Below are 23987 nucleotides of genomic sequence, written 5' to 3'. Positions count from 1 at the left end.
GAAAATTATTTTATCTTTTTGTATTTTAACTAATTACTTTATAATAATGATGGTTACGAATAATTAAATATAATTTTATTATAAAACAATTGTCACTCTAGAAGATAAAAAAGATATTGCTTAAATAATAAAAAGTAAATTATAAACGACTGCAAATTAATAAATATTTACATTTATTACGTCCTAAATACTATTTTATTATTTTTTAATTTCCAAGGCATTATAATCACAGTAATGGTTTTATTATTTTTTAATTTCCAAGGCATTATAATCACAGTAAATTATAAACGACTGCAAATTAATAAATATTTACATTTATTACGTCCTAAATACTATTTTATTATTTTTTAATTTCCAAGGCATTATAATCACAGTAATGGCTTCAATAACCATAGCAAACCCGCTTTTTCTGGCATCATCCCTGTTTGGTAATGTGGCAGTGGCAGCAGTTGAAAGCAAATATTAAAAATTAGTGTTTGGTTATTGTGAACCAGACTTTTTTTTATATAGATCCCATCTAAAAACTGAGGTCGAAACTCAGTTTATGAGAAGCAAGTTTTATCTGCTTCTCCCGCATTCTTCTCCTGTGTTCTTCTCCTGTGGAGAGTAAACTATCCACTGTTCACGTGAACAGTAGATATTGGACCCGGTTCAAAGCTATAAAAATACATTGAACCAGGTCCGATCCAGTAAAAAAAAATATTTATTTTTAATTGTATTTTATTCGAAAAACTAGTGTTTCACATTATTCAATAACACTATATAAATTAGAATGAGATCGCTTGATGATGTAATATTTGTAGAATTTGATCGCAATCCCAATTTTATTTATGATAATATTTTACCTGATGTTGTGTACTTACGAAACCAATGCAACTGTAGTCTTTCATACGTGATGTTGTCGGATGTATTTCATACGTGATGGAATTGTAGATAATTTAATAAAACAATAAAAAATATTTTATATTAAGTATTATTCATTTCATAATGTAATAGCAGTAGTTAAATATATAATATTTAAATTAAAAATTATTAATATTAATATATATATATATTTAAAATTATTTTATAACCTCAATTTCAAAAGCATTCTTAACCAAACACATTAAACTACTTTTTTTTTAACCTCAATTTCAACCACAGTTTTAACCAAACACCTATTTTTTCAAATCAACCTCAACTAAAAATACATTTTATAAAACAACTTTTTTCAAACCACAACTACAATAGCTACCGCAACATTAAACACACTCTATGTTTAGTTAAAGCGGCCAATTATAATTTTTAAACGGTAGAGTTTAAAAATGACGAATTTCTCGAACCGTGGGGGTATCCACGGCCATTAAAATTCAACACCCATTAATTTCAGTGGATCTCTGATCCAAAACTAGAACGGCCTCTGATTGACAAACACCGTAATATCCTACACCTGTTTACATAGAAACCCTACCTAATTTTAACGTTTTCAAGTTTCCCTCCTCTCTGAACATCGTATCCTTCGCGCTCTCAAGAGAAAATAAAAGCCGAAAGCAGAAATCTCCTAGGCAATTTCTCTTAAAATCTTTTTTCTGGCCCCGAATTTCTTTACTATTTTATTTTCTTCATAACTCTACCTTTCTCCTTTGAAGCAAACATATCACTCCGTAGAATTAGGCATTTTCTCAAACTAGGTTTTCTTCTATTTACAGATTGGAGCTTTTTCAAACCGGAATAAAATTCAGGTATTCTTTTTTTTTATTTTTTCTAGGAAGTTTTTTCCATTCGTTTTCTTAATCTGACCGGAAACAAAGCAAGAAATTGTCCGGGCAACTGCTTAGATTTTGATGGCACGTGGAATGTACGGCTCCTCCAAATATTAATTATGAGGTCAACTCTATTTTCTTTGGTTACTGACAAGCAGGATTATTTGCTGATTGAAAAAAAAGTTTCTTGTTATTTATGGAGTATTTTTTTTAATTATATTGCTCGTCGTTTAATTTGTAGCCAGGAAGTAATTGCATCGTGTAAATACTCGGAAATTATTTCTGTATTGGAGAAATCATAGAGAAGATACAAAACCGATAAACTGAATGGCAAATTACAATGAAATCGATGATATTCTCGCGGAGGAAGAGGTGAGAAATATCATTTAATCTTGATCTTACATTTTAACGCCTGAATTTCCCAATTCTAACATAACTAATTTTCTGTGCCGCGCATGTGTGTTATGGCTTGCAGTTTGTCCCGGTTGTGTTTCAAAAGGCTATAAATGGAGTGAAAATCGATGAAAGCACCGAAAAAGGACATGTAAGATTTAAGTAAAAATAGCATCGGAAAGAGAACTAATGAGTCAAATTACTGTTTTTTCTTTTTCTTTTTCTTTGAGATACTCACACTTTGTTTTCCATGTGTTAATTAAAACTCAGGTTGAACAAGGTTCAAAGACAGAGCTACCTTTCTGGCTTGCTCGTGAATTGCACATGAGGCAAGCAGTATCGATAAGTGTCCCAGCCTGTTTTAATCAGAAGTAATGATAGCTTACTTGCTCAAACTGAATCTTTTTTTTATTTCACATTATCAAGTAAGTTAGTGGGAGATCCATTTTTCATACAGGCTGCTTTCTATTTGTAGTTGAGAGGTCTGGTTGTATCTCTTAAGGCTGGTAATTTTCTTTTTGAAATTATGTATGTTACTGTTGTTGCAGCTTGAATGTAAATGTAGTTCCATAGAGTCATATCTCAAGAAACTCTGCTCAAGTCCTCTATGGATGGCTTTCCCCTCCTTGATTTTAGAGAGTTGATTTCACTTCTAGGAGTTAGTCAAATTAATTGCTTGGTATGATAGTTGAGTCCCCAAAGAATCATCAAATGTGTACAAGTATAGAGAATCGTTCATTTATGCTGTCATCCAACAGCCATTTACTTGTGTGGTTCTTTTATGTCTCATAGCTAGTTTTTTTTGTTGTTGTTGTCCTCACCAGAACAAGGCTGGAAATCCAGGCAGATGCTGCATGTGTGGACCTGAGATCCCGCTGCCCTTACTTTTATGAATTCGGATGCAAGCTAGCCCCACTGTGAGTCTCTTTGCCTGCCCATCCGTTCATGTGTGTATATAACAGTCATTGCGATGTGTTCTTTGAGTGCCTTTTGTTGGACTGCCACACAAGACTACCTGCCTAAAATGGTATCCAACCTGTGAAGCATTGTCACTGAGTGGTGCTTTCTCAATTTGGAGCGGGAAATAGGCAGCTCAATGCATTCAATATTTGATGACCTTGACTGTGTGACACCTTAACCTTTTGACTTTGTCAGTCTTTTTATTACATTGACAATTCCAAATCAATCCAATTATTTGTTAGATACAAACTAACACATCATGAAATCCAAAATTGGATTGGTGGTTTTAAGTATAAAAAATCAAATTTGGGCATCTTCTATGTCAGATCAAGAAGTTTGGCAAACAACCAGAAGAATTATGAAAATCTTTTAACTTTAGGATATCTTCGAAAAAGAATTAGGATATCTTCAGTACTGTAACAGGAGAATATCATTTTACCACCCACCTGAACCAGTCATGGATTGAATAATGTTTATCTTGTCCACTTCATTAGCCCCATTTAAAGAAAATATTTGTACGAGTATGACATTCTTTTTCAGCCTTATACATGTTTTCTGTTAGTAGTTCTAGGTTGCCAAGTTCTATCTAGGTTTCGTTTGATGGCAGATGTCAGTGCACCTGAAATCTAAAAGCAAATCCTATCAAGTTTTCATTCTCAAGTCAAGGGATCAATTAAAGGCCCTTATCTTGCCATAGAAAGAAAACAATGGGAGAAGTAAAATGTGAAAATGAATAACTTCGTTCCATGTGTTCTGATTTCCTTTTTAGCTTTGAGAAGTTTGTATGTTGTGAAAGGGTGCTTCACAATCTATCATGGGCCCTTTTACTTTTTGGTCGAACCTCAAGGCTTAGACATAAACTGTACTGTTGTTGAGTTTATAAGTTGTGAAGGTTGTGCTTGGCACTCTTTATCAATGCTACATCCAAATTTACCTTTGCATAATTGCTGTGATTTTGTCTGCTACAATGAAATTAGATTGTGTGTTTTTGTCTTGTTAGTGGCAAGCCTGCACAATTGATAAGTGATGCTGTCATTCGTACCTATTAACATTAAATTTGCACCTACACCAGCAATCCTTCCTTTGGCTGACAAATTGATTCTCACTAAGCTTTTTACCTTCTCTTTATAAGGACTTATTTGGTTATTCATAATGATCCTCAGGTGTGATAAAACCATTGGATTGTTGCTCCCATATGCATTTCGAATCAGGTATAAGGAAATCCTACACAAGGCACACACCACAGCATTTGCCACAGCTTCCAAATTTCTGACGCACCTAACTAGAGAAGAAACTTCTTGTGAGATTCTCTTACTTGTTTAAGCATATATTTCTGCTTTCATGCCTCACATTTATGTTGCAATAACATTCTTTTATTTCTCTTCATGAAAGCAACCTTACATTTATGTTGCATTAACCTTCATTTATTTCTCTACATGCTTAGTGTATGAAGCAGCTCAATCATCCATGGCAGCCTTTAAGAAATGGCGGATGGGTGGCCCCAGATTGCAGAGAGCTTCAATTCTCGGGAGGAAGAGAAAACCAGCTGAGTAGTTGCTCATTGCTACCCTGCCAACACTCTCAATTCAAACAACCAAGCTGCAGTTATGTCTCGGTCCTTGCCTTGAGATTTATGCATGATGTGTGCATTCTAGCACAAGAAATATATTAAAAAAAAAAAAACATGTCCGGGTACTATTATAGTTCGTTCTTCAGTTTCACTTTCCTCCTGATAATTTTAGCTTGATATTAAGCCCTAGAGGAAATTGGGGCCAAGGCTGTTTGGGGTGTTGATGCAATTGCACAGTAGCAATTAATTAAACATGGAAACTGATTGTTTGCGTGTTGCCATGGTAATTGAGTTGATGCAATACATTCTATCTTTAATTGCATGATTTAGAAAAATTATCCATGCTCAACTGTACATCCATTTCTTTTTAGCCCAAAACAATCAACCAAAAACTTAATGTGATCGATGTAGGCAGAACTTCTACATAAGATCTTATACCATTTGAATTTGGCTACATGATATGCTATAAGCCTCCCATTTAATCATCCTCTTCATCTGTCTTCTTTCTGTGATTTACAATGTTCAGAAGGTCACGACTACTCAAAGGAGATTTCCAAGTTTCAAGTCCAGCTTTCTCTTGATGCTGCGGCATGCCCTTGTTTTTCATGGTTGAAACAGAATGTTGTTGGACTACAAGAATCGATGCGTGTTGTGCGAAGTCAGATGTTGATAATGCATCTCCTAGTGGCCCAAGCTCTTCACAGTTACTCCACTCCGATAGCCCCAAAGCAAATGGCTTTATCATTCCCTGACCCCTCCCCACAATATATAGATCATATTCATCAGCTAGATCTTTTGCTGCGATGATAATTTCATCCCCGCTATTTACCGACTTATCCACCCAAGTTGCAGATGGATTGCACATTGTCATAAATCGTAACTCATTCAGGTACATATCATCAACAAATCTTTGATTTTCACCCTCCACTTCCTCTTCCATATCCATCATTTCTATTGCTTCTTTACCTGGAAGAAATCGTACAACTTTTAAACTCACATTCAGAGACCCTGCCATCCTGCAAGCATAAGTTAAGGCCTCACGATCGTCATGTCCCCCAGTATAAAACATGGCAAAATTTAGCTTTTCTCTGCGATGGCTACCCTCGTTATAAATCTTCAAACTGAGGCCTCGATCAATAAATATCCCCACAGAGCATGGAGCTTTTGTTAGTAGATTTTGGGTTACTAGTCTGATAGAAGAGTTCTCTTGTTGCATCCCTTCTGCACCAGATTGTTTGTGAAATGGAATTAGGATGAAAGTCACGCGTTTGTCCTCAGCAAGGTTATGGATATCCTCGTGCATGGAGGTGTAAGGAGATACAACTGTCAGTGGCAGAAAGGACATTGACTGGTTTCTTCTTTCGTAGTTCTCCAAGGTGCTGATGATTTGGTCGGCATCTGATCTCCCACGGGCGGGGGGGTAGTTTTGGCCACTGGAATTACGATTCTCATCGTGAACGATTAGCATGGCATTAGTCCGTCCACTCAGACCTACTAGACACGCAGCAAATACACAAATTGGTGATTTCTCGGTTGAATTAGACAGTTCAAGGAGGTTGAGTATTCCTGATAGGTTGCGAGTAGTATGAATGCATGCAAGTATTCGTAGTTCTGAGTTAGGTTTGCTTTCTTGCAAGGTCCGGAGTTTGTATTTCCTGAAATGCTTGGTAGTCTTACAAGCCCAAAGGGGGATCGGTTTTACAAGAATCGTCATGAGTAAAATTGTCATCACCATTATAGTAAACGGTTGGTTATCCACAGCCTGCATGTAAAAACAAGTTGCAAGAAAATTAGAGGATAAAATAAAAATCGAACTATTCAAGTTGAGGGTGAATTAAAGTTTCCTATTCTTTTTCATTATTATTTGTTACACAGATATTTGATACCTAAGAACTAATCACGTTGGAAGCCAACGTCAGGATATCAAGGCAGGCTTCTATTTTTAATTTTTAATTGTCAGTGACATGACATGCTATCTTACATGGTGATGGTGATTCAACACGAACTCAAGTTGATGAAGTAGTGATTGTACCTTTATGTCTCTACCAACATTAAGAATAATCAAAGCCAAAACCCCTTTGGCGTTCATAAGAACTCCAAGGGCGACACCTTCACGAACTGGCATGCCATAGTACATGGCAACCAAGAAACCGCTTATAATCTTGGCTAAGCAAGCTAAGACTAGAATTCCCAGAACCGCGAAAGGATTAATGTTGTAAAACATAGCAAGAATATTGCATCTAGTCCCAGTAAGCACAAAAAAGGCAGGAAGCATGATTCCTGGCACAAAGTCTTCAAGTTTCTCCATAATCATCATTCCAAGCTCTCCATCAGGTATAATAAGTCCAAACATAAAAGCTCCGATCATAGAGTGAGAACCACAAGCGTCTGTGATGAATCCACAAACGACCACCCCAGTAAGAATAGAGTATATACAAAGGTCACTGTAGTTGCCTCCTTTTGAGGAATCTTTGTCAATAATCTGCGAAAGAACCGGACGTAACACAAACCAACAAAATAATATGAAGGCAACGGTCGGGAGGATGAAGGCACGGGTTTTCCCATTACTAACTGTTATTGTCACAACAAGAAAACTCCAAGATGCGATGTCACTAACAAAAGCTGAGGATATGGCCATTTGTCCAACTTCTGTTCGTAGAAGCTTCAGGTCTGAAAGGATCTGAGCAAGATCCGGGAAGCTTGTGACTGTGAGGGCAACAGACCAAAACCAGGCACCAAGAGGATTCTCAAAGTGGGTTTTTCCAGGTAGTAGGTGAAATAAACCTGCTCCCATGCCTAAGGGTAATAGAATTCCAAACAAAGCATTGCCCCATGCACCTTTACTGATTCTTCTTATTGTGGTTAGGTCCATCTGTAAACCCACGAGAAACATGTAGTAAATGACTCCCAAATTTGTTAAAGTCTCTGTCGCTCCAGTTTGTCTCACAGGATGAGTGTATTCTGAAAAAAGCGCGTTTGCTCCGAGCACCATAGGACCCATTAGTAGACCAGTCTAACATCCAAAACAACACAAAATTACTCTATTTGTTCATCTCGTGCAGTACATAAATTAACAAGATTCAAGTAATTGTAAAGCATAAGAAAAAGGAAAGAATATCCAAGATCAATTAGTGTACAGGATGCTTACAATCAACTCGGAGAAGAAACGAGGCAAACGATGGAAGAGAAGGAAGAGCAATTGAATCAGCAGTATCGCTGAGCATAGGTTTGTGACGAATGGGGTAGCATCTAGAAAGGGGTTCGAAAATTTCCGAAGGGTAGTTGAATTGCTCACGGCCTCATAACTACATACATTAAGTGCACCTGAAGACAGGTTTGCGGTTATTGTATAACCATTAAAATATATTTCCGTAGCTGTATATTTTAGTTCTGCTTTGTCACTGCCTTGCATCCTTGCCCTCTCGGTCGGCAATCAAGGCAACAATATGGCAACCTCGGCTACGGTCTCTCTTGTAAAAATTCAGAGGGGAATAAATAAGAGAGGAAATAAAAAGAATTTTTCTATATGAATGTTGTTTCTTCTTTTTCTGTACAAAGTGCTCTCTGTTGCTGCTGCGTGCAGGGCTTAATATAGATGATAGAGTTAGTTATAACCATAAAAATTACAGTTAATGTGCCATCTCAAGAACACAGCTTATATGGTGTTAGACGTTACGATCCAAACCCAAAATTGTTATCTGCTTACCTGGCTTCTTTGAGTTTCTTGGGGACATTTTTGTGTCTGCCTTTATTATGGCTGAACTTATGGGATATCAATCTCTAAATCCCTTGACCCAGTCCCTTTGACAGCAATTTTTTTCTTACCAAATTCTATTGTATTTTCAATTCGAACAACAAAACAACAGAAGCTTTCGTGAATCCGTTTGAAAAAGGTGGAGATTGAGATTTGAATTCTATAGGAAATTAAGAGAAAATTTAAAGATTAGAAAAGGACTGTGGGCCGACAGGAGAAAAGGAAACCCTTTCTTTCTCTTTAAAAACTGATGCAAGAAAAGGCTGCCGACAGGAGAGAGAGAGAGAGAGAGAGAGAGAGAGCTGCTGGTGTGGTCTGGTGGAGAAGGGAAAGTTCGTTGGCTGCCATGGATGGTGGTTTCGTTAGTTGCTGGTGGCTTTGCACAGAGGCGTGCACAAAGAGGCCGTGGCTATCATGTTAGCATTTATAGGAGCCTAAAATCATAACCCACACAATTCTTAACAGTATTCATATTCATTTTTAATCTAATAACAAAAGGATTCGATTTCATTTGAAAAAACTAAAATTTAAAGACTGAGAAAGTTTCACTACCTTTTCAATGAAGAAAAGATATACAGCATCCTTGTAAGATTTGCAACATTCTTGAGTGTTAGTTTTTTTTATGATGAACTGGTAATGAAACTGGAATTTGAATCAACACCACCCAAATACATATCAAATGATTTATCAGTGAAGGCATTTTTATTTTAATGAATAAAAGACGATGAGAGGTTTTTACTTAGTGTGTGCATTATGACATGTGAGGCGGCAAAGAAGGTTTTTACATACTATTTTTTTGTTTTTACAGTAAAATTATTTAATCATCTATAAAAGCAATTTTTTTTAAAATCTAGCTCTATGTGCTTTACGTTTTTTTAATTTTTTAAACAGTGAATGATTTTATTTTATTTTTATAACAATCTAGTTTGTCGAGGGATATATGATAATTGATTTAATATAAATATTATTTAAAAAAATACTTGGTTAGCGCTTGTTGATTGTCTTCACGTCTTTTGGGCGGTATGTGAGATGTTGTGCAGTGGCCATTCGATGGCTTTCAGGACGATGTTTGATTCGTCTCGACTTCTAATATGTCTTGGCGCGACGTGTTCTCCAAATGAATCTTTGGTTGAGCGCAAGCAATCCTTTTTTTTTTTCTTTTTACTTCTTTGCTCCTTGATTTCTGCGCTGGCCTTGTAAAATTTTTAAAAAGCCCTTTAATTTGTTATATCTTTATATTTAGTTGGTGTTTTTTTTATTTATTTAAAATGATTTATAAATTTGAATTTTCTTTTTAATTTCAATCTTTTTCAATTCTTTTATCTTTAAGATTTTGTCATCATTTCTTTAATTGATATCTGTTTTATATGAGGTGATTTTTCAAAAGTTTATTTTTTTATTTGCAATTTCATTCTTTTTAAGTTTTTTTCTACCAATTTGATCTTTATTATTTTAATTACTATTTTTTTCATTGAAAATTTTTAAAATTGTTTTTTCCCCCGATTTCGTGCTTCAGCATTGAATTTGTTGAAAACTGAATTTATTGATTGAGCTCAAGTCTAAGATTTCACGGCTTGCAAATTTAAAAAACTAACTCAAATTTAAAAAATTTGCGGGGGCTTGCTTGGTTTCCTTTTTTTTTTTAAACTCGTGTTTTTTCAGTTTCATCCCTCGATATTTTATTTAATAGGAATTGGATTATGTTATTTTTTATTTGTTTTCTATAGGATTTTTTACTAATTTTGATAATGACCCAAGTTATCTTGAGTCTTTTTATTTTATCGTTTTCTGTTAAATCAGTTTTTTTTAGAAATTTAATATTAAATTAATTGGTTAAATATAAGCATAAGATACTCATATTTTGTTTAGTTTGCCTTTTGGATCGTTATTTTAACAGCATGTGCAACCTCTTTTGGTGCCAACATGGAGCCTTTAACAATGACATTTTAACTATCTCATTAAACTCTTTATGATGATTGAGCAGTGTCCATGACGGAGTGACAATAAGTCTCCAACAAGTTTCTCTTTCTTCTCTCCCCAAGAATGATATTGACATGATAATTTTTATGATTAATTTTTATCTTTTTTTTTTGTTCGTGTTATTTACAGTGTTTTTTTTTTAATTATATTGTTAAATTAACTAGGTTTATTGAACCATGTTAAATCAGTAATCCAAATGTTACATTTTTTTTACTTTTTTAAAAACATTGATGTTACCTAAACATTTTTTTTTTATGTTAGAAAAATTTTTACATGATCCGTGACGAGCACTTATCTACGTATATGCAATAAGATCTTGGTCTGAAAGGAATGGGTATGTGCTAATTTGTCCATTTTATTTTTGTGGTTAGAAAACACCTTTTCAAAAATTTAATTTTTATTTTGCTTCAAATTAATTTTTTAAAATATTTTTAGATCTTTTTATGTTATGAAATCAAAAATAAACTTTAAAAAATAAAAAAAATATTATTTCTTAAAATTTTGGGAAAGATTTCCTGTTACCTTAACTTCTTTTCTAGTATATGCAACTGAAGAGCTGGTGCTTTGAACTGTTCCGAGAAAGCTTGTCTTGATATATTCTTTAGGTTATTAGGTGAACTTTCGATAATAATAATAATAATAAAGCCTTTAATCGGCTGTTTTAAACTAGGGTGGCGCGTAGAGAGGTCTATGAAAATAAGCATTTGGGCCTTTTGGGGTGAGCTGCACCCAAATATGGATGAAAATGGAATGGACGCTTTGATCAGTCAACGATCTGTCGCAACTTGCAAGGTTGTCGATTATAAGGAAGAATCTAAACTGTCAAGCAACATCCTACTGACAAAGGGAACTCTTCAACATGTCTTATAAATGATGTCCGACCATCCAAGGCAGAACTCGTAAACCCACGGAGACATAATATTAGTGCTGTAACCTTAATGTTAATCGCCTAAACACATCAATGTGCTCACGGTGACAATAAAACCGTGAACGTGTAAGCTTTAAAACACACAAACTTGAAATTAATTAAGACATAACAGGAGTACAAAATCTATCACCATTGATGAGTTTGCATAGGGGAACAAGAGAACTGATCAACTGCAACGAGGGCAAGTCACAAAGGCATTTCACCAGAGTCTAAAACCACAACTTTATGTCTGGGCACTCCATTCTGTTTGCCTTCAGCTTCAATCTTGTATATAATATCCATGCCAGAAAGCACCTTGCCAAACACAACATGGTGGCCATCCAACCTTTCAAGAAAAATAAATGCTTGCATGTGAGTTTAGAAACCTCATTAGGTCAATTAAACAGGACAGTCTTTGGCACAAATTCATGTCTCCCAAGAACACCTTTTAATTACATTTGACAACAGCAGAATAGGATATTGAAAACCTTAAGCAATGCAATTATAGTCTCGGAACATGGTGAGACAGGCCTCATCAAAGACAGGCATACTTACCAGCTAGTCACTACAGTGGTGATGAAAAATTGTGATCCATTGGTGTCTGGTCCTGCATTTGCCATTGACAGCATTCCTGTTTGCAAAGTAGAATTTAGATTGTTAGAATTCTATGGTGCATCTTGAAGATTGCAGCTCTCTTGTTCATTCTAGAAACCAACTGCTACAGACTATTTTAGATACTGTCATGGCTAGAACTAATAATATGCAGTAATAGAGCGCCAGCTTACCAGGTCCAGTGTGCTTCAGCTTGAAGTTCTCATCGGCAAACTTCTCACCATAGATCGACTCTCCACCTCGTCCATCACCTTGAGTAAAATCACCACCCTGGATCATAAAGCTGGGAATAATCCTATGGAACGTACTCCCTTTGAAATGGAGAGGCTTCCCACTCTTTCCCATTCCTTTCTCTCCTTCAATGAGGTTCACCACATACAAAATAAACAATTATAAAGTTTGAAGCCTATTTTAAACGATTATCAGTTAAATTGAGGTCAGGGTATAATTCCTACAGGATAAAGATTGGTGAAATAAAAAATGTCCAACTATGTATTACTCCTCTCCCAACTAAGTACTCTTCCAATTCCTATTCCACAGTAGCAATCATCCCGTAATCCACAGCATATAAAAGGTCAATAAAGTAGCAAAATGAAATTAGAAAAAAAAAAATCAGTAGGTGAAGTTACTTGGCTACCCGTGCAAAGTGCTCGAAAGTTTTCTGCACAACAAGCATGTAAATTAGTAAGTGCATAGTTTACAAAATAACAAATCTCAAGGAACACATGAGATAACAATTAACATCGCTGTTGCACTTAGGCTCCATACCTGCGGTCTTAGGAACTGTTTTTCCAAAGAGGCCCATAACAACACGACCTGAATGTCGAAAGTCATAGATATAAATAAATCCCATCTAAAGAGTGTAAACAAATGCAACTACAGCGATAACATTTTTGCTCAGCATCTTCATAATCAATGACATAAAAGAAACTGAATAGTTACATTGGTTGGTCCGATGATGCATCTAAAGAACGGGAAGATAACAAGCTTAAAGATTTTAGTGACTCGATCATTACTTAAATGATCCAAGATTCATATGCTGTTGTCTAAATAATATCATCATAAGATAGAATGAGAAACACGGCAATTCCAATTTAGAATTTAATTCCATAAGCAAATAATTTTAATTTTTTTGGATATGCACATACATACCCATGGGTTTTCCAGCAATCTCAACATCGAAGTAAACTCTGTGAGTAACTCCTTCCAAATCCAAATCCCCCTCTGACTTGTTTTCCTGTCCATCATAAATTCACACTTTTGTTACTACACAAACCAAAGAGAGCAATCAAAGTATATCTCTTTCTTCGATTTACCTGACCGAGTTCGTTATTAACAAGTTTAGGATCTGATGAGACCGCAGCATCGCTTAATCGATTCTGATTTAAAAAGAAGAAGAAGAAATTAAGGCAGCAGGAATCACAAATATACACCCATTCCGTAACATAACCCAACAATTAAGAAAAAACTTTCTTTTGTTTGGAAAAAAATGAAAGAGAGAGAGAGAGAGAGAAACCTAACCTGGATAAAAGCTAGAGTTCCAAAGAGAACAAGAATCCATAAAAGAGCGATGGACACCAGTCTTGTTGTGGTGGACATCTCTCCACTCCAACCAAACAGTTTGGTCTAATGCAATGAAATCAAACTCCTCTGTGAGATCCGGAGGTGTTTCGATGTTTGATTTAGACAAATTAATTGGTATGTTTAAACAAGGCAACAGTCACCGGGAGTTGAGGGATTAAAATATAATGTTTCAAATATAAAGGACTAAGTTTTAGTCAACATCAAAATAAAGTGACTAAAGAATAGTTTACTATTGTTCTTTGGATCTCTTCTGTCTGTCCTTGGTTTTCCTTCGTTCTAAAAAATCTCTCTTTTGTCAAACAATGACAAATTGGTACGTGCATTCACATTTATTCCTTTTCAAGAACCACAAGTGTAATAAGATTATCTATTTATTTTATGAAATTTATCTATTTGTTTATTTATTCCATTTCTAAAAAAAACAATCTTTCCTTTCCTTTCCATTATACTTGGTACATAATTAATGATACTTATGACAACTAAATCGAAAATAATGTTTTGATATTAAATATTGAAAAATCACATTTATATCATTGACTGAAAATAATTATTAACTCGTTTCATGCTTTAAGAACACTTGAGATTTAAATATCTGCTACGATATTAAGATTTGTTTCATGTTCTATTAATTTATTATTACAAATAGATATTTTATGTGGTTTAATAATATTTTAACGTACAAAACCTCTTTAATTTTTATTGTTATTATAATAGGTTTATTATTAATACTCTTGATATGTAATTAAAAATCCCGAACATTGAATGATTATTTCATACATTGAATAAGTAATTGTTGCTTATGAATTCCATGAATAAAATTTTCCAGGAAATTAATGGGGTGAGATTATCATTAGTCTTTGTGAAACTCATCAATGCAATACATCCCATCGATAATAAATATACTATTTAAAATATTCATTTGACATAAATATTCCGAAGCATAAATATTACGTCGGAAATATATTTCTAAGAATTCCGTGTGTTTGATTTAAAATTTTATTTATCTAATCTGAATTCACTGGAAATTGTTTTTGTTAAAAAAAAATGACACAGTGCAATGCTTGTTTTATTACAAAGGCTACCAACCTAGCACGAGGGAAAGATAATAACGAAATTTATTTGTTTAATTTTTAGTGAAGAAGAAGAAGAAGAAGAAGCCAGACCACCATTTGGTACGTTTGCTTTCATAGTCTCCCTTCTCCAACGAGAGATAGAGCTTCAAATTCTCCTGTTTTATAGGCTCTCCCCAGTCTCTCTCTCTCTCCCTCTCTCCCCCAAATCTTCCAGCCAAAAAGAAAACAAAAACCAGATAGCGTGACAGAGATAACTAAACAATGGGGAGCTACAAGAAAGACCAGCGTAGATCATTTTCGTCACCAGAACCTAGCAACAGCAACAAAGATGAAATGGGGAGCTATAATTACAAGATGTTTAATCTTTTTAACAGAAAGTTCAAGATCACGGAGGCTGAGCCACCCAAAGACGTGAAACAAGTTTTTTCCAAGTTCTCGGATGGTGGGTCCCACATGATGGCCGATCAGCTCCGGCGATTCCTGGTTTTGCACCAGGACGAGCTTCACTGCACGCTGGCGGAGGCAAAGAAGATCATGGAGGAAGTTATCAATAGGAGGCATCATTTGACGAGATACAGTAGACATTCACTTAATCTTGATGATTTTTTCCATTTCCTGCTTTATGATGATCTCAATGGGCCCATCACCTCTCAGGTTAACCCCCCCCCCCCCCCACCCTCTCCCTCTGTAAATACATTTGGCGCGTTTATGAATTTTAGAGTATCACAATTGTGGTTTATTCTTTTAAATTATGGATATTTTCTGATAGTGGACAGGGTAAAGAAAGCAAAATCTTGTACAGTTGATGCTAATGCATTTCTGTTTTAATTGTTTCACATTATAATTTGAACTTTAGAGAAGCCTGGAAAATGGGGTTGGATGAAGTTTGTAATTTTTTACAGCAAATGATGGAGATTGTAAGGTTTTCTTTTTTTAATTTGGTTATGGTACTGCCACCTTTTGGTAATAGTTTCTTTGCTGATTTTGTCAGCATTTAGAATTATTATTTTTATTAACGTGGGTTTTCCGCAAGCATGCCTTCATTAATTTCAACGTTCTTGAAATTAATGATTATATAAATCACGTTCTTGAAGTTAGTTCTTGAAATTAATAATTATATAAATCTTTAAACTTGAATATACTTGAACTCGTGACCACAACATTTAGAATTATTCATTGAGATGAGGTGCATGAGCCCTATAAATTGGGTGATTTGCAGATTAGAAGGTTTTTTTAAAAAAATTGGTTATGGTCAAGAACCATAATAAATACTTCTCATTTGAAAATTAAGAAAAGATTTTTACACTTACTTCTTAGGAACACGATCTCTGGAGCAACACTTCTCTGCATCTTTGCTAGTTTTGCTTCCTTCCCGGGAAATGTATGTTTTATGTGGGGATGCTTCGAACAGTTTTGTAAGGGGCCATGTTAAGTCTGCCCTTGACAAATTATGTCATTCCAGGTACACCATGATATGACTGCTCCATTGTCACACTATTTCATATATACAGGGCATAATTCCTACCTAACTGGGAATCAACTGAGCAGTGATTGCAGCGAGGTCCCAATCGTAAAAGCTTTGCAAAGAGGTGTAAGAGTAATTGAACTAGATTTGTGGCCTGGTTCCTCAAAAGATGAGATTCTTGTTCTTCATGGAAGGTATGTTCTGATCGCAAACTTACAATTTTTGCAAATGTGATTACTGATTCCTTTCTCTCGCCTTTAAGTATTTGTGGAACTACTTTTATACATGGATGGTAGTATTTGTGCATCAGAAACGTTTGTTCAATTGCAAGTAACACTTAAAAAAATGTGTACTTGCTAGTACAAAACAGAATGAAGCAGCTTTTAGCGGCATAATATTTGATTGTTCTGAATAATTTATCTTTCCCTTTTCAGGGAGCATACTGAATAATTTTAACTTTTTTTTTCTGTAAATAAAAAGAAAACCTACTGATATCACTGAATGGATTTGATGCAAAAGAAATTGGAGTTTCTTGATAGTGAGGGTGTGAGAAAAATCATCCGCAGGGAATAACATTATATTACAATTTGGAAAGTAGAAGCTTTCATGATCATCTTTGAATGATGTACCTAAAAGTTGGTTGTCTTAAATGAGGAAACTCACAAACGAGTGAATTAACTTGAAAAGTTTGTGAGTTAACGAAAGAACATGCATTGTATGAAAGACATACATAAATGTTATGATTCTGAATCATTGTTCCTCTTACTGGGTTACATCCTGAATAATTGTAGGACCCTGACCACTCCAGTGCCACTCATTAAATGTCTGAAGTCCATAAGAGACTATGCTTTCTCTAGTTCTCCATATCCAGTCATTATAACTTTAGAAGATCACCTTAGGCCAGACCTTCAGTCTAAAGTTGCAGAGGTTAGCTTTCAATTCAATTTCAAGGACTTGAGTTTTTCTTGAAACGTCTGATCTGCTTCCTTCTTAAGTATAATCTCCAATACCATTGCTTGTAGATGGTTACTCAGACATTTGGCGGAATGCTGTACTATCCTGAGTCAGATTCCTTGGTACAGTTCCCTTCTCCAGAATCATTGAAACATCGCATAATCATTTCAACCAAACCACCAAAAGAGTATCTTGAATCTAATGGCATCAAGCAAAAGGGAGCATTATCACCAGGTGGAAGGAATTCATCCGAAGAAGATGAAGAAGCATCAGGGATACCAGACCATACAGCTGAACTAGAAGCTGATGATAGGGTGAGCATAGAGGTGAATATTGCCTAGTCAAAGTTAGATTTTTTAACACGTTTCTTGAACTTTTTTACAAATGGCAGAGCAACAGTGATCAAGATGATGCAGACCTAACTGATTGTGACAATAAATCAGGCCAGCTAGGGGCACCTGCATATAAACGTCTAATCACAATACATGCTGGGAAGCCAAAGGGTCAATTAAAGGATGCATTGAAAGTTGCAGTTGATAAAGTTAGACGTCTTAGTTTGAGTGAACAGGAACTTGAAAAGGCTGCCACCACAAATGGAACTGATGTAGTGAGGTATCTATCAAACATTCCTGATGACAGATGCTTGAAAGAAGTTTCTATTGCTACTGTCCATGTTAAAATCAGATCACTAGTGCTAATATATGCCGTTGACCTTCCCAGATTTACACAGAATAATATTCTGAGAATATACCCTAAGGGAACTCGGATCACCTCCTCTAATTACAAACCTCTTGTTGGATGGATGCATGGAGCTCAGATGATTGCGTTTAATATGCAGGTTTGGTTCATAAAGCATTTCATATCAAGCAACTTCCTTTCATTAAGAAGGAATTCAAGAGTTAAAAGAGTATATTCTTTGGGAACCAAGAGTGGCTTAGTATTTCACTGGGCCTTGAATTTTCTTTGTTAGGTTACCTGGATGTTCCAATTAGTAGTTATTGATCTGGTTTTAATGAATTTTATTCATGACCTGTCAAGCAATATGAAGTTTATGTTCTTGCACGTATGGTGATCACAGAATGCCAACCAAATAAAGTCCTAATAACATGTGAGTTTTCCTTTAACAGGGATACGGAAAATCACTTTGGTTGATGCACGGGATGTTTAGGGCCAATGGAGGGTGTGGTTACCTTAAGAAACCAGATTTTCTAATGGAGAAAGGTCCAAATAACGAGGTGTTTGATCCTAAAATAAAGTTAGCAGTAACAAAGACATTAAAGGTGAGCGTATTTGTTTAGCTTGAAAATGAATTTCATTCGTCTGACAATCTCTTCTCAAACTCTTTCTATCGAGTAACAGGTGAAAGTATACTTGGGCGATGGATGGCGCCTTGATTTTAGCCACACGCACTTTGATTCATACTCACCACCAGACTTCTACACAAAGGTCGGTTGGATTAAGTATCTTGCTCACATGTTAATGTGAATTTTGTCATTAAGGCTTGTAATACTAGAGCATCGTTTTCCCAACCCCGAATGGGAAAAGGACTTCTCAATATGTTTTTGTGAACCTGCCTTTTTCTCAATTTGTAGTACATTCATTAGTAGTGGAAAATATAAGCTTTTGATTCTCTGAAGTGATTAAAAGCCATTAATGAGCAAAGCATATTTTATTTCCTCTAGCTTAAGAAAATGATGTGTGATGACAGTAAATGGACATTCAACTTGTTCTCATCAAGGAAACTTCTAAATTTTGCGAGTAAGTTCGAATCACTGGCTTTGGAAGTTGGTATCTGTGGGCTTTGAGGTTCCAGACCTGCCTTGTTCTGTTACATTCCTGGCATCTGTATTATGTTTCTGAAAGAACTATCTCACGCGTTCCTTCCTACTAATGAACTAAATAATCCACGCTGCAGGTTTACATTGTTGGGGCACCAGCTGATGCTGCAAAGAAAAAAACAAAGATAATCGAGGACAACTGGTCTCCAGCTTGGAATCAAGAATTCACCTTCCCCCTAACTGTTCCCGAATTGGCTTTGCTTCGGATTGAAGTGCGAGAGTATGACATGTCAGAGAAGGATGACTTCGGTGGTCAAACGTGCTTGCCTGTCTCGGATCTGAGACCAGGAATCCGATCAGTCCCTCTCCACGATAAGAAAGGAGAGAAACTCAAGAATGTAAGGCTTCTAGTGGGGTTTCAGTTTGTATAACCTCTAGAGTATTAATTGTTCACCGAGGGCATATGCAAGGGCCTATAACAACAGTTTGTCCAAGAGTAGGCGTACACACAGGCGTTGTAATTAGTTGAAAAGATTGAATCTGGCCCTGAATGCTCATCCTTCAGTTTTGCTTCGGACGGACGCTAGGATAGGCAATGTTACAATCAAGTTTTTTGGCCCTTGGCAGTTAAATCATGGTAAGAAGGTCCTTTCTTCACTGTTGAGATGTCAAATGTTTAATCTTTCGTTCTTTAGGTGCTTTCACATTAGACTCTGTGATTCCGTTTATTCATGTGATATAGTGTGGTGTTTTAATTATAGATTTGAAAATGTTGATTCATATACTACAGTTTATGAAATTTTAGTTAAAAAAAAAAAAACTATATTTGTTATTTCCCCCACTGAATTTAATCTGGATTAAGTTGTGGGACCAGTCGCTTGTCTGAGCCTCCTTGTTCTTGTGTTTTTATTATAAGGTGGGGTTTGGTATACTGGATATATAATATTGATTGGATAGCATTGGATTGTAGGTAATTGTTATATTTTATGTTTGGTGTGTATTTGATTGGACTGAATAATTTGTTTTATTTTGTATTCGATAGATACTAGATGAGACATGGTTGATTGGGCCTAGATCATTTAAGATTTTTTAAAAAATAAAAGAATAATTGATCTGACCTGATCCAGTCAAATGAATTCACCTGAGATAAAACACTAGTAAAAAATTTATTGATTTATTTTGAATTTTTTTTGTCAAAACAAGGCTACTTCGATTCTATCTTTTTGAATTTGGATCAAATAGGGTTGATTCTCCTGACATGCGACCCAAACCTTGTCCTGGGTTGATTTTTGAGTCAAATTTTTAAAATATAATATAATATAATATAATCAATTTTATCTATATGTTGACTTGGGGTATCCCGGGTTGACTCGTTACTCAAGCCTGGTCTCAAGTCGACTCCCAAATCGAGTTTTAAAACATGATAATAATCAGTTTTATCCTTGTGATGAGTCGGTTAAAGTTCAACTTGGCTCATGACTTGGGCATTACTTTGCATTGACCCTTGGTTGAATTTTAAAATTATGATAATGATTATTTTTATTCTTGATTTAACCCTGGTCAATGGTATGCCCAGCCCATAATTGATACCTTATCATAGATCTACCATCTAATCAGGATTTAAAATTATAATAATTGTTATTTTTCTTTTACATTAACCGAAACAATACACGTTAATTCTTGTGCAAATAATTGGACAAGTTGTCTTATTTATTTATTAAAACAAAAATTTCTCCACTAGAACAACCTTTAATATAATAATAAATAATTTTTATACTATTCAAAAATACACGTAATAACTTCACAGAAAATTTATCATGTACAGTCTTTCTTTATTCAGTTTACCAACCACTTCCCCTTCCAGTCATGGAGGGAACTATATAAATCAAAACCTGGTTGAAAAGTCAAGGGTGCAGATTAGGAACGGACCGACAAGCAGTAATTTTGTTGGGTCACGCGGTCCGTCGACATAAATGCCCCCCACCCCCCACCTCCCACCCCACCTGCATTTTTATTAGCCAATAAAGAATAGCACTATCATGGTTTCGTTTTATCATCCTTCCAGCTTAAAATTCATCATCGTCTTTAATTGCAGCTCTAAAAGTGCGCAATAATTAAAAATGATGGGATGGCTTGATCGTTGAAGGCACGCCTTCTTTTTAAACCCTATTTATTTTTATATTTTAAAAAAAATCAAATTTCTTTATTTTTTATATTTCAAATTAATATATTTTTTATATTTTTAAATGATACGCTAATATTAAAAATAATTTTTAAAAATTAAAAAATATTATTTTAATATATTTCTTAATAAAAAACATTTTAAAAACAACAAAAATCGTACTTTCAAATAAATTCTTAAAGTTTCTCTATGTATGCTATAAAAACTATGATTCAAATGAAAAAATATAATCTTTTATACTTCGTGTAAACACAGCCCAGCAAAACAGGCTCTTAATTCAGCTACTCTTGAAATCTCAAGTCAGGCTATCAAACTCAAATTTCCACGAGTTCTTTAACCTTGTTAGAAGCCCCTCAAAAAAAATATCCGGTGTGTGGAAAACTGGTCCAAAAATGGAAAAACGTGCAATGAAGGTGGATGATAGTGCCCGGAGCTCTTTACTGGGGTCATCAGATGATGATAGATCCTCACCCTCCGGGAACCGGTGGGGAACCCGCTTAGCTAGTCACTTTTAAAGCTATAATATCTTGTCAGGTAATCCGTGAGAAAGAAAACCTTTACACTGGGGTCCAGTCTTGCTTCAAAGGAATATTCTTTTAGCATAAAGATATTTCTTTTCTTATGATCCTGTTACTAGATTTATGCAAGTTTATCTACAAAAATATTAAACTTGAAAAATAAGTTTGATGGTAAATAAATTTATTGCTTTTTAATATTTTATGAGTTTGATTTTTTTTCCTGTACACACCAAATACTTATAAAAACTAAATTTATAAGTCCGCGTCACACCGCGGGCTAAGACAAAAAATAAAATTATTAGTGAAAAAAATACTCAGATGACGCAAGTTTATTTTAAAGAAGTAAAAAAGTCCAGGAATCAGGATATAGACCCGCTCGAGCCAAACAGGTTGGTATAATTTAATTAGATAATAAAAAAACAAACAACAACGGTAAATGAACCGATTTAAATAAAAAAAAGTTTTCATGAGAACCTAAACAAAAAGAACGACTATCAAAATAAATAAATAAAATGACAAAACTCAAATCTCAACCAACCTAGTCTGAAATAACATGATTAAAAAAAAAAGCCAAGTTGAGTGAGCATGTCAAATATGGAGCTCGAGTCATGAGAACGAGATAAGCCAATAAAAAAATAACGAGACTCAATTCCTAATAAATATAATGTAAAATGATGAAATTGAAAAAAAATAATTAAAAAAATGACCTAGAAAAGCAAACTGGGCAAGCATACCAAACTCCACAACCTGAATCATGCGAAAGAGATAATCAAATAAAAAACATATTAGAGAAGATTACAAAACTCAATATCAAGACAACTTGATGCTAAAGGACAAGACCGAGAAAAAGTATCAAATTAAAAATATATAAAAAAAAAACTTGATATAACCCATCAAACTCAAAGTCCGAATAACGGGATCGGGGTAAAAAAATAGAAAATAAATCAAAGAAAATCACAAAACCCAAATTAAGGAAAAAAAAATACATGGAAGAATGGGATTGAAAAGGAAAAATATTGTTGAAAAATATCAATATTAACCTGGGCTAAGCTTTTAAACTCATGACCCGGGTCGTGAAACCGGTACCACCCCATCGAGAGAAAACATGGAGCTAGATTTTCAACCAGCCTTTATGTGGAAGGATGAAAAAAAAATCAACCTTGTAAAATGACCTACAACAAAAAAACAGCAATGAAAAGATGAAAATCAAATTCGAAATGGAAAAAAAATCAAAGGACAACTTATATTTTATGATCGAATGATGAAATTAAAAAATTAAATTAAATTTTACAAAAAGATCCAAGATTAAAAAAATAGCAATTAAAACAATAATGATTAAATTTGAAAAATAAAAACAAGAGAACAACCTTCAATGTTTTGATTGAAAGGTGAAATTAGAAATACATTTATTTTTTATAAAAGAGCTCATAACACAAATTTAATAATAAATAAAAATAAGAATCAAACATTAAATAGCAACCTACCATGACAATAACCATGCACCCCTCCATATAGAAGAGAATAACATGATTCCTCTAAAACCACTATAGAAGGTAAAGTTTGGCTACTAGAGGTAGCTGTCCTCGTTGTCGAAGCACTGTTGCGTCCCTCACTCCTTAACATATGCGTTGCATGCACTAACCAATCTTACATTGCTCGTTAATGATACCCCCTTATCCGTTCCAGTATCAAATCTGGTCCCCAAATCCCCAGTTGTTCTAAATTAGAAGAATTACAAATATATTTCAACTAACCAAGCATTAATCAAGCATCTAACTGTTTTATGGACATTGCAAAAACCCTATACAAAGGAAACCACAACAAAATATAAAGTCAATTCCAAAAAAAAAAACGATCAAGTTTTTTAAAAAAGAAAAAAGAACAGTAAAAAAAAAAAAAGTATCCAACCGAGTTCCTAATGTTACAAGATTAAAAGGACTCGATATTTTCAAGAGTCTCAAATTCAAGCCACAAAACTTTAACTACTATAAAATAATAAAATAAAAATATATTTTAGAAAATCAAGTACCAACTAACTAACAAAATATTCCGTAGTATCTCAAGGTCCCTATTTACAAACGAAAAAAACAACACACAAAGCCTGGATCAACATCGTTGCAATGTTAATGGGCCAAATGTTTTCTAAAAAAACACCAAAACATAAAATACTGAAGGAAAGAAAGTAGAAAGAAACAGAGTGTACAATAATTTCACAAATAGGTTTAGTTTTTTTCTTTTAATTTAATTTTTAATTTTAATATACTTTGAAAAACTTCAAAAAAAATATCTTAAAAAATACACCGGTTAACTTGCCGTCAAAAAATAAATAAATTAAAGTAGTCGACTTACGTAGCGCGTTATTCCTAATAATTTCCCGGGCATGTACGACGCGTCAAACCAGTGTCTCACTTTAACCCTCTTATTCTTATCTGCTTATTAAATTACAGTAATAACTAATAACGACAAAAATATTAAGGTCTCCTCTGTATACTCTCTCAGCAAAACCGGTATACTA

At 34.6% G+C, this 23987-nt stretch overlaps 4 protein-coding genes across 7 annotated transcripts; 2 read left to right on the top strand and 2 right to left on the bottom strand.

Annotated features, from left to right (window-relative positions):
* Window positions 1–1411: 1411 nt before the first annotated feature.
* Window positions 1412–6522, top strand: LOC7490330 (DNA replication complex GINS protein PSF3). Of its 4 annotated transcripts, XR_002984069.2 has the most exons (8): window positions 1412–1866; window positions 1984–2114; window positions 2218–2286; window positions 2406–2506; window positions 2960–3052; window positions 4259–4395; window positions 4540–4699; window positions 5192–6522. XR_002984069.2 is itself a non-coding variant. In XM_052456112.1 (7 exons), exons 2-7 carry the CDS (start codon window positions 2070–2072, stop codon window positions 4647–4649), a joined length of 555 nt encoding a protein of 184 aa, XP_052312072.1. In that variant the 5' UTR covers window positions 1412–1721; window positions 1984–2069; the 3' UTR covers window positions 4650–5000. The 4 variants fall into 4 exon arrangements, 3 of the variants coding, with proteins under 3 accessions (XP_052312072.1, XP_052312071.1, XP_002316214.1); XM_052456112.1 differs by lacking the exon at window positions 5192–6522 and having other exon boundaries at window positions 1412–1721; window positions 4540–5000; XM_052456111.1 differs by lacking the exon at window positions 5192–6522 and having other exon boundaries at window positions 1988–2114; window positions 4540–5000.
* On the bottom strand, window positions 4958–8939 carry LOC7490329 (cation/H(+) antiporter 15). Its single transcript, XM_002315124.4, has 3 exons — window positions 7814–8939; window positions 6698–7678; window positions 4958–6427 (listed from the first exon to the last, which is right to left on the bottom strand). The coding sequence occupies exons 1-3, from the start codon at window positions 8075–8077 to the stop codon at window positions 5144–5146; spliced, it is 2529 nt and encodes an 842-aa protein (XP_002315160.3). The 5' UTR covers window positions 8078–8939; the 3' UTR covers window positions 4958–5143.
* A 2298-nt stretch (window positions 8940–11237) lies between these two features.
* LOC7474436 (peptidyl-prolyl cis-trans isomerase CYP19-4) lies at window positions 11238–13618 on the bottom strand. Its single transcript, XM_002315123.4, has 8 exons — window positions 13440–13618; window positions 13235–13297; window positions 13071–13155; window positions 12687–12734; window positions 12556–12579; window positions 12092–12274; window positions 11862–11937; window positions 11238–11652 (listed from the first exon to the last, which is right to left on the bottom strand). The coding sequence occupies exons 1-8, from the start codon at window positions 13515–13517 to the stop codon at window positions 11514–11516; spliced, it is 696 nt and encodes a 231-aa protein (XP_002315159.1). The 5' UTR covers window positions 13518–13618; the 3' UTR covers window positions 11238–11513.
* A 1009-nt stretch (window positions 13619–14627) lies between these two features.
* LOC7474435 (phosphoinositide phospholipase C 6) lies at window positions 14628–19609 on the top strand. Its single transcript, XM_024610188.2, has 9 exons — window positions 14628–15229; window positions 16038–16234; window positions 16832–16967; window positions 17063–17308; window positions 17386–17606; window positions 17715–17832; window positions 18122–18274; window positions 18354–18440; window positions 18910–19609. The coding sequence occupies exons 1-9, from the start codon at window positions 14837–14839 to the stop codon at window positions 19201–19203; spliced, it is 1845 nt and encodes a 614-aa protein (XP_024465956.1). The 5' UTR covers window positions 14628–14836; the 3' UTR covers window positions 19204–19609.
* The last annotated feature ends 4378 nt before the right edge of the window (window positions 19610–23987 follow it).

The sequence above is a fragment of the Populus trichocarpa genome, chromosome 10 (assembly GCF_000002775.5).
Source record: "Populus trichocarpa isolate Nisqually-1 chromosome 10, P.trichocarpa_v4.1, whole genome shotgun sequence".
Classification (NCBI taxonomy): Eukaryota; Viridiplantae; Streptophyta; class Magnoliopsida; order Malpighiales; family Salicaceae; genus Populus; species Populus trichocarpa.
Note: the sequence above shows the minus strand (reverse complement) of the source record. Positions and strands in the feature narration are given on the sequence as shown.

Bases quoted from the DNA above. Each gene is read 5' to 3' on its own strand.
- LOC7490330 (XM_052456112.1), top strand. From the start codon at position 2,070: ATGGCAAATTACAATGAAATCGATGATATTCTCGCGGAGGAAGAG. The intron at 2,115-2,217 runs GTGAGAAATATC...TATGGCTTGCAG, and splicing joins ATATTCTCGCGGAGGAAGAG to TTTGTCCCGGTTGTGTTTCA. The intron at 2,287-2,405 runs GTAAGATTTAAG...ATTAAAACTCAG, and splicing joins AAAGCACCGAAAAAGGACAT to GTTGAACAAGGTTCAAAGAC.
- LOC7490329 (XM_002315124.4), bottom strand. From the start codon at position 8,077: ATGCAAGGCAGTGACAAAGCAGAACTAAAATATACAGCTACGGAAATA. The intron at 7,679-7,813 runs GTAAGCATCCTG...TTTGGATGTTAG, and splicing joins GTTTCTTCTCCGAGTTGATT to ACTGGTCTACTAATGGGTCC. The intron at 6,428-6,697 runs GTACAATCACTA...TTTTACATGCAG, and splicing joins ATGTTGGTAGAGACATAAAG to GCTGTGGATAACCAACCGTT.
- LOC7474436 (XM_002315123.4), bottom strand. From the start codon at position 13,517: ATGTCCACCACAACAAGACTGGTGTCCATCGCTCTTTTATGGATTCTT. The intron at 13,298-13,439 runs GTTAGGTTTCTC...TTTTTAAATCAG, and splicing joins GAACTCTAGCTTTTATCCAG to AATCGATTAAGCGATGCTGC. The intron at 11,938-12,091 runs GTAAGCTGGCGC...CTTTGCAAACAG, and splicing joins GCTGAAGCACACTGGACCTG to GAATGCTGTCAATGGCAAAT.
- LOC7474435 (XM_024610188.2), top strand. From the start codon at position 14,837: ATGGGGAGCTACAAGAAAGACCAGCGTAGATCATTTTCGTCACCAGAA. The intron at 16,968-17,062 runs GTTAGCTTTCAA...CATTGCTTGTAG, and splicing joins TTCAGTCTAAAGTTGCAGAG to ATGGTTACTCAGACATTTGG. The intron at 18,275-18,353 runs GTGAGCGTATTT...ATCGAGTAACAG, and splicing joins CAGTAACAAAGACATTAAAG to GTGAAAGTATACTTGGGCGA.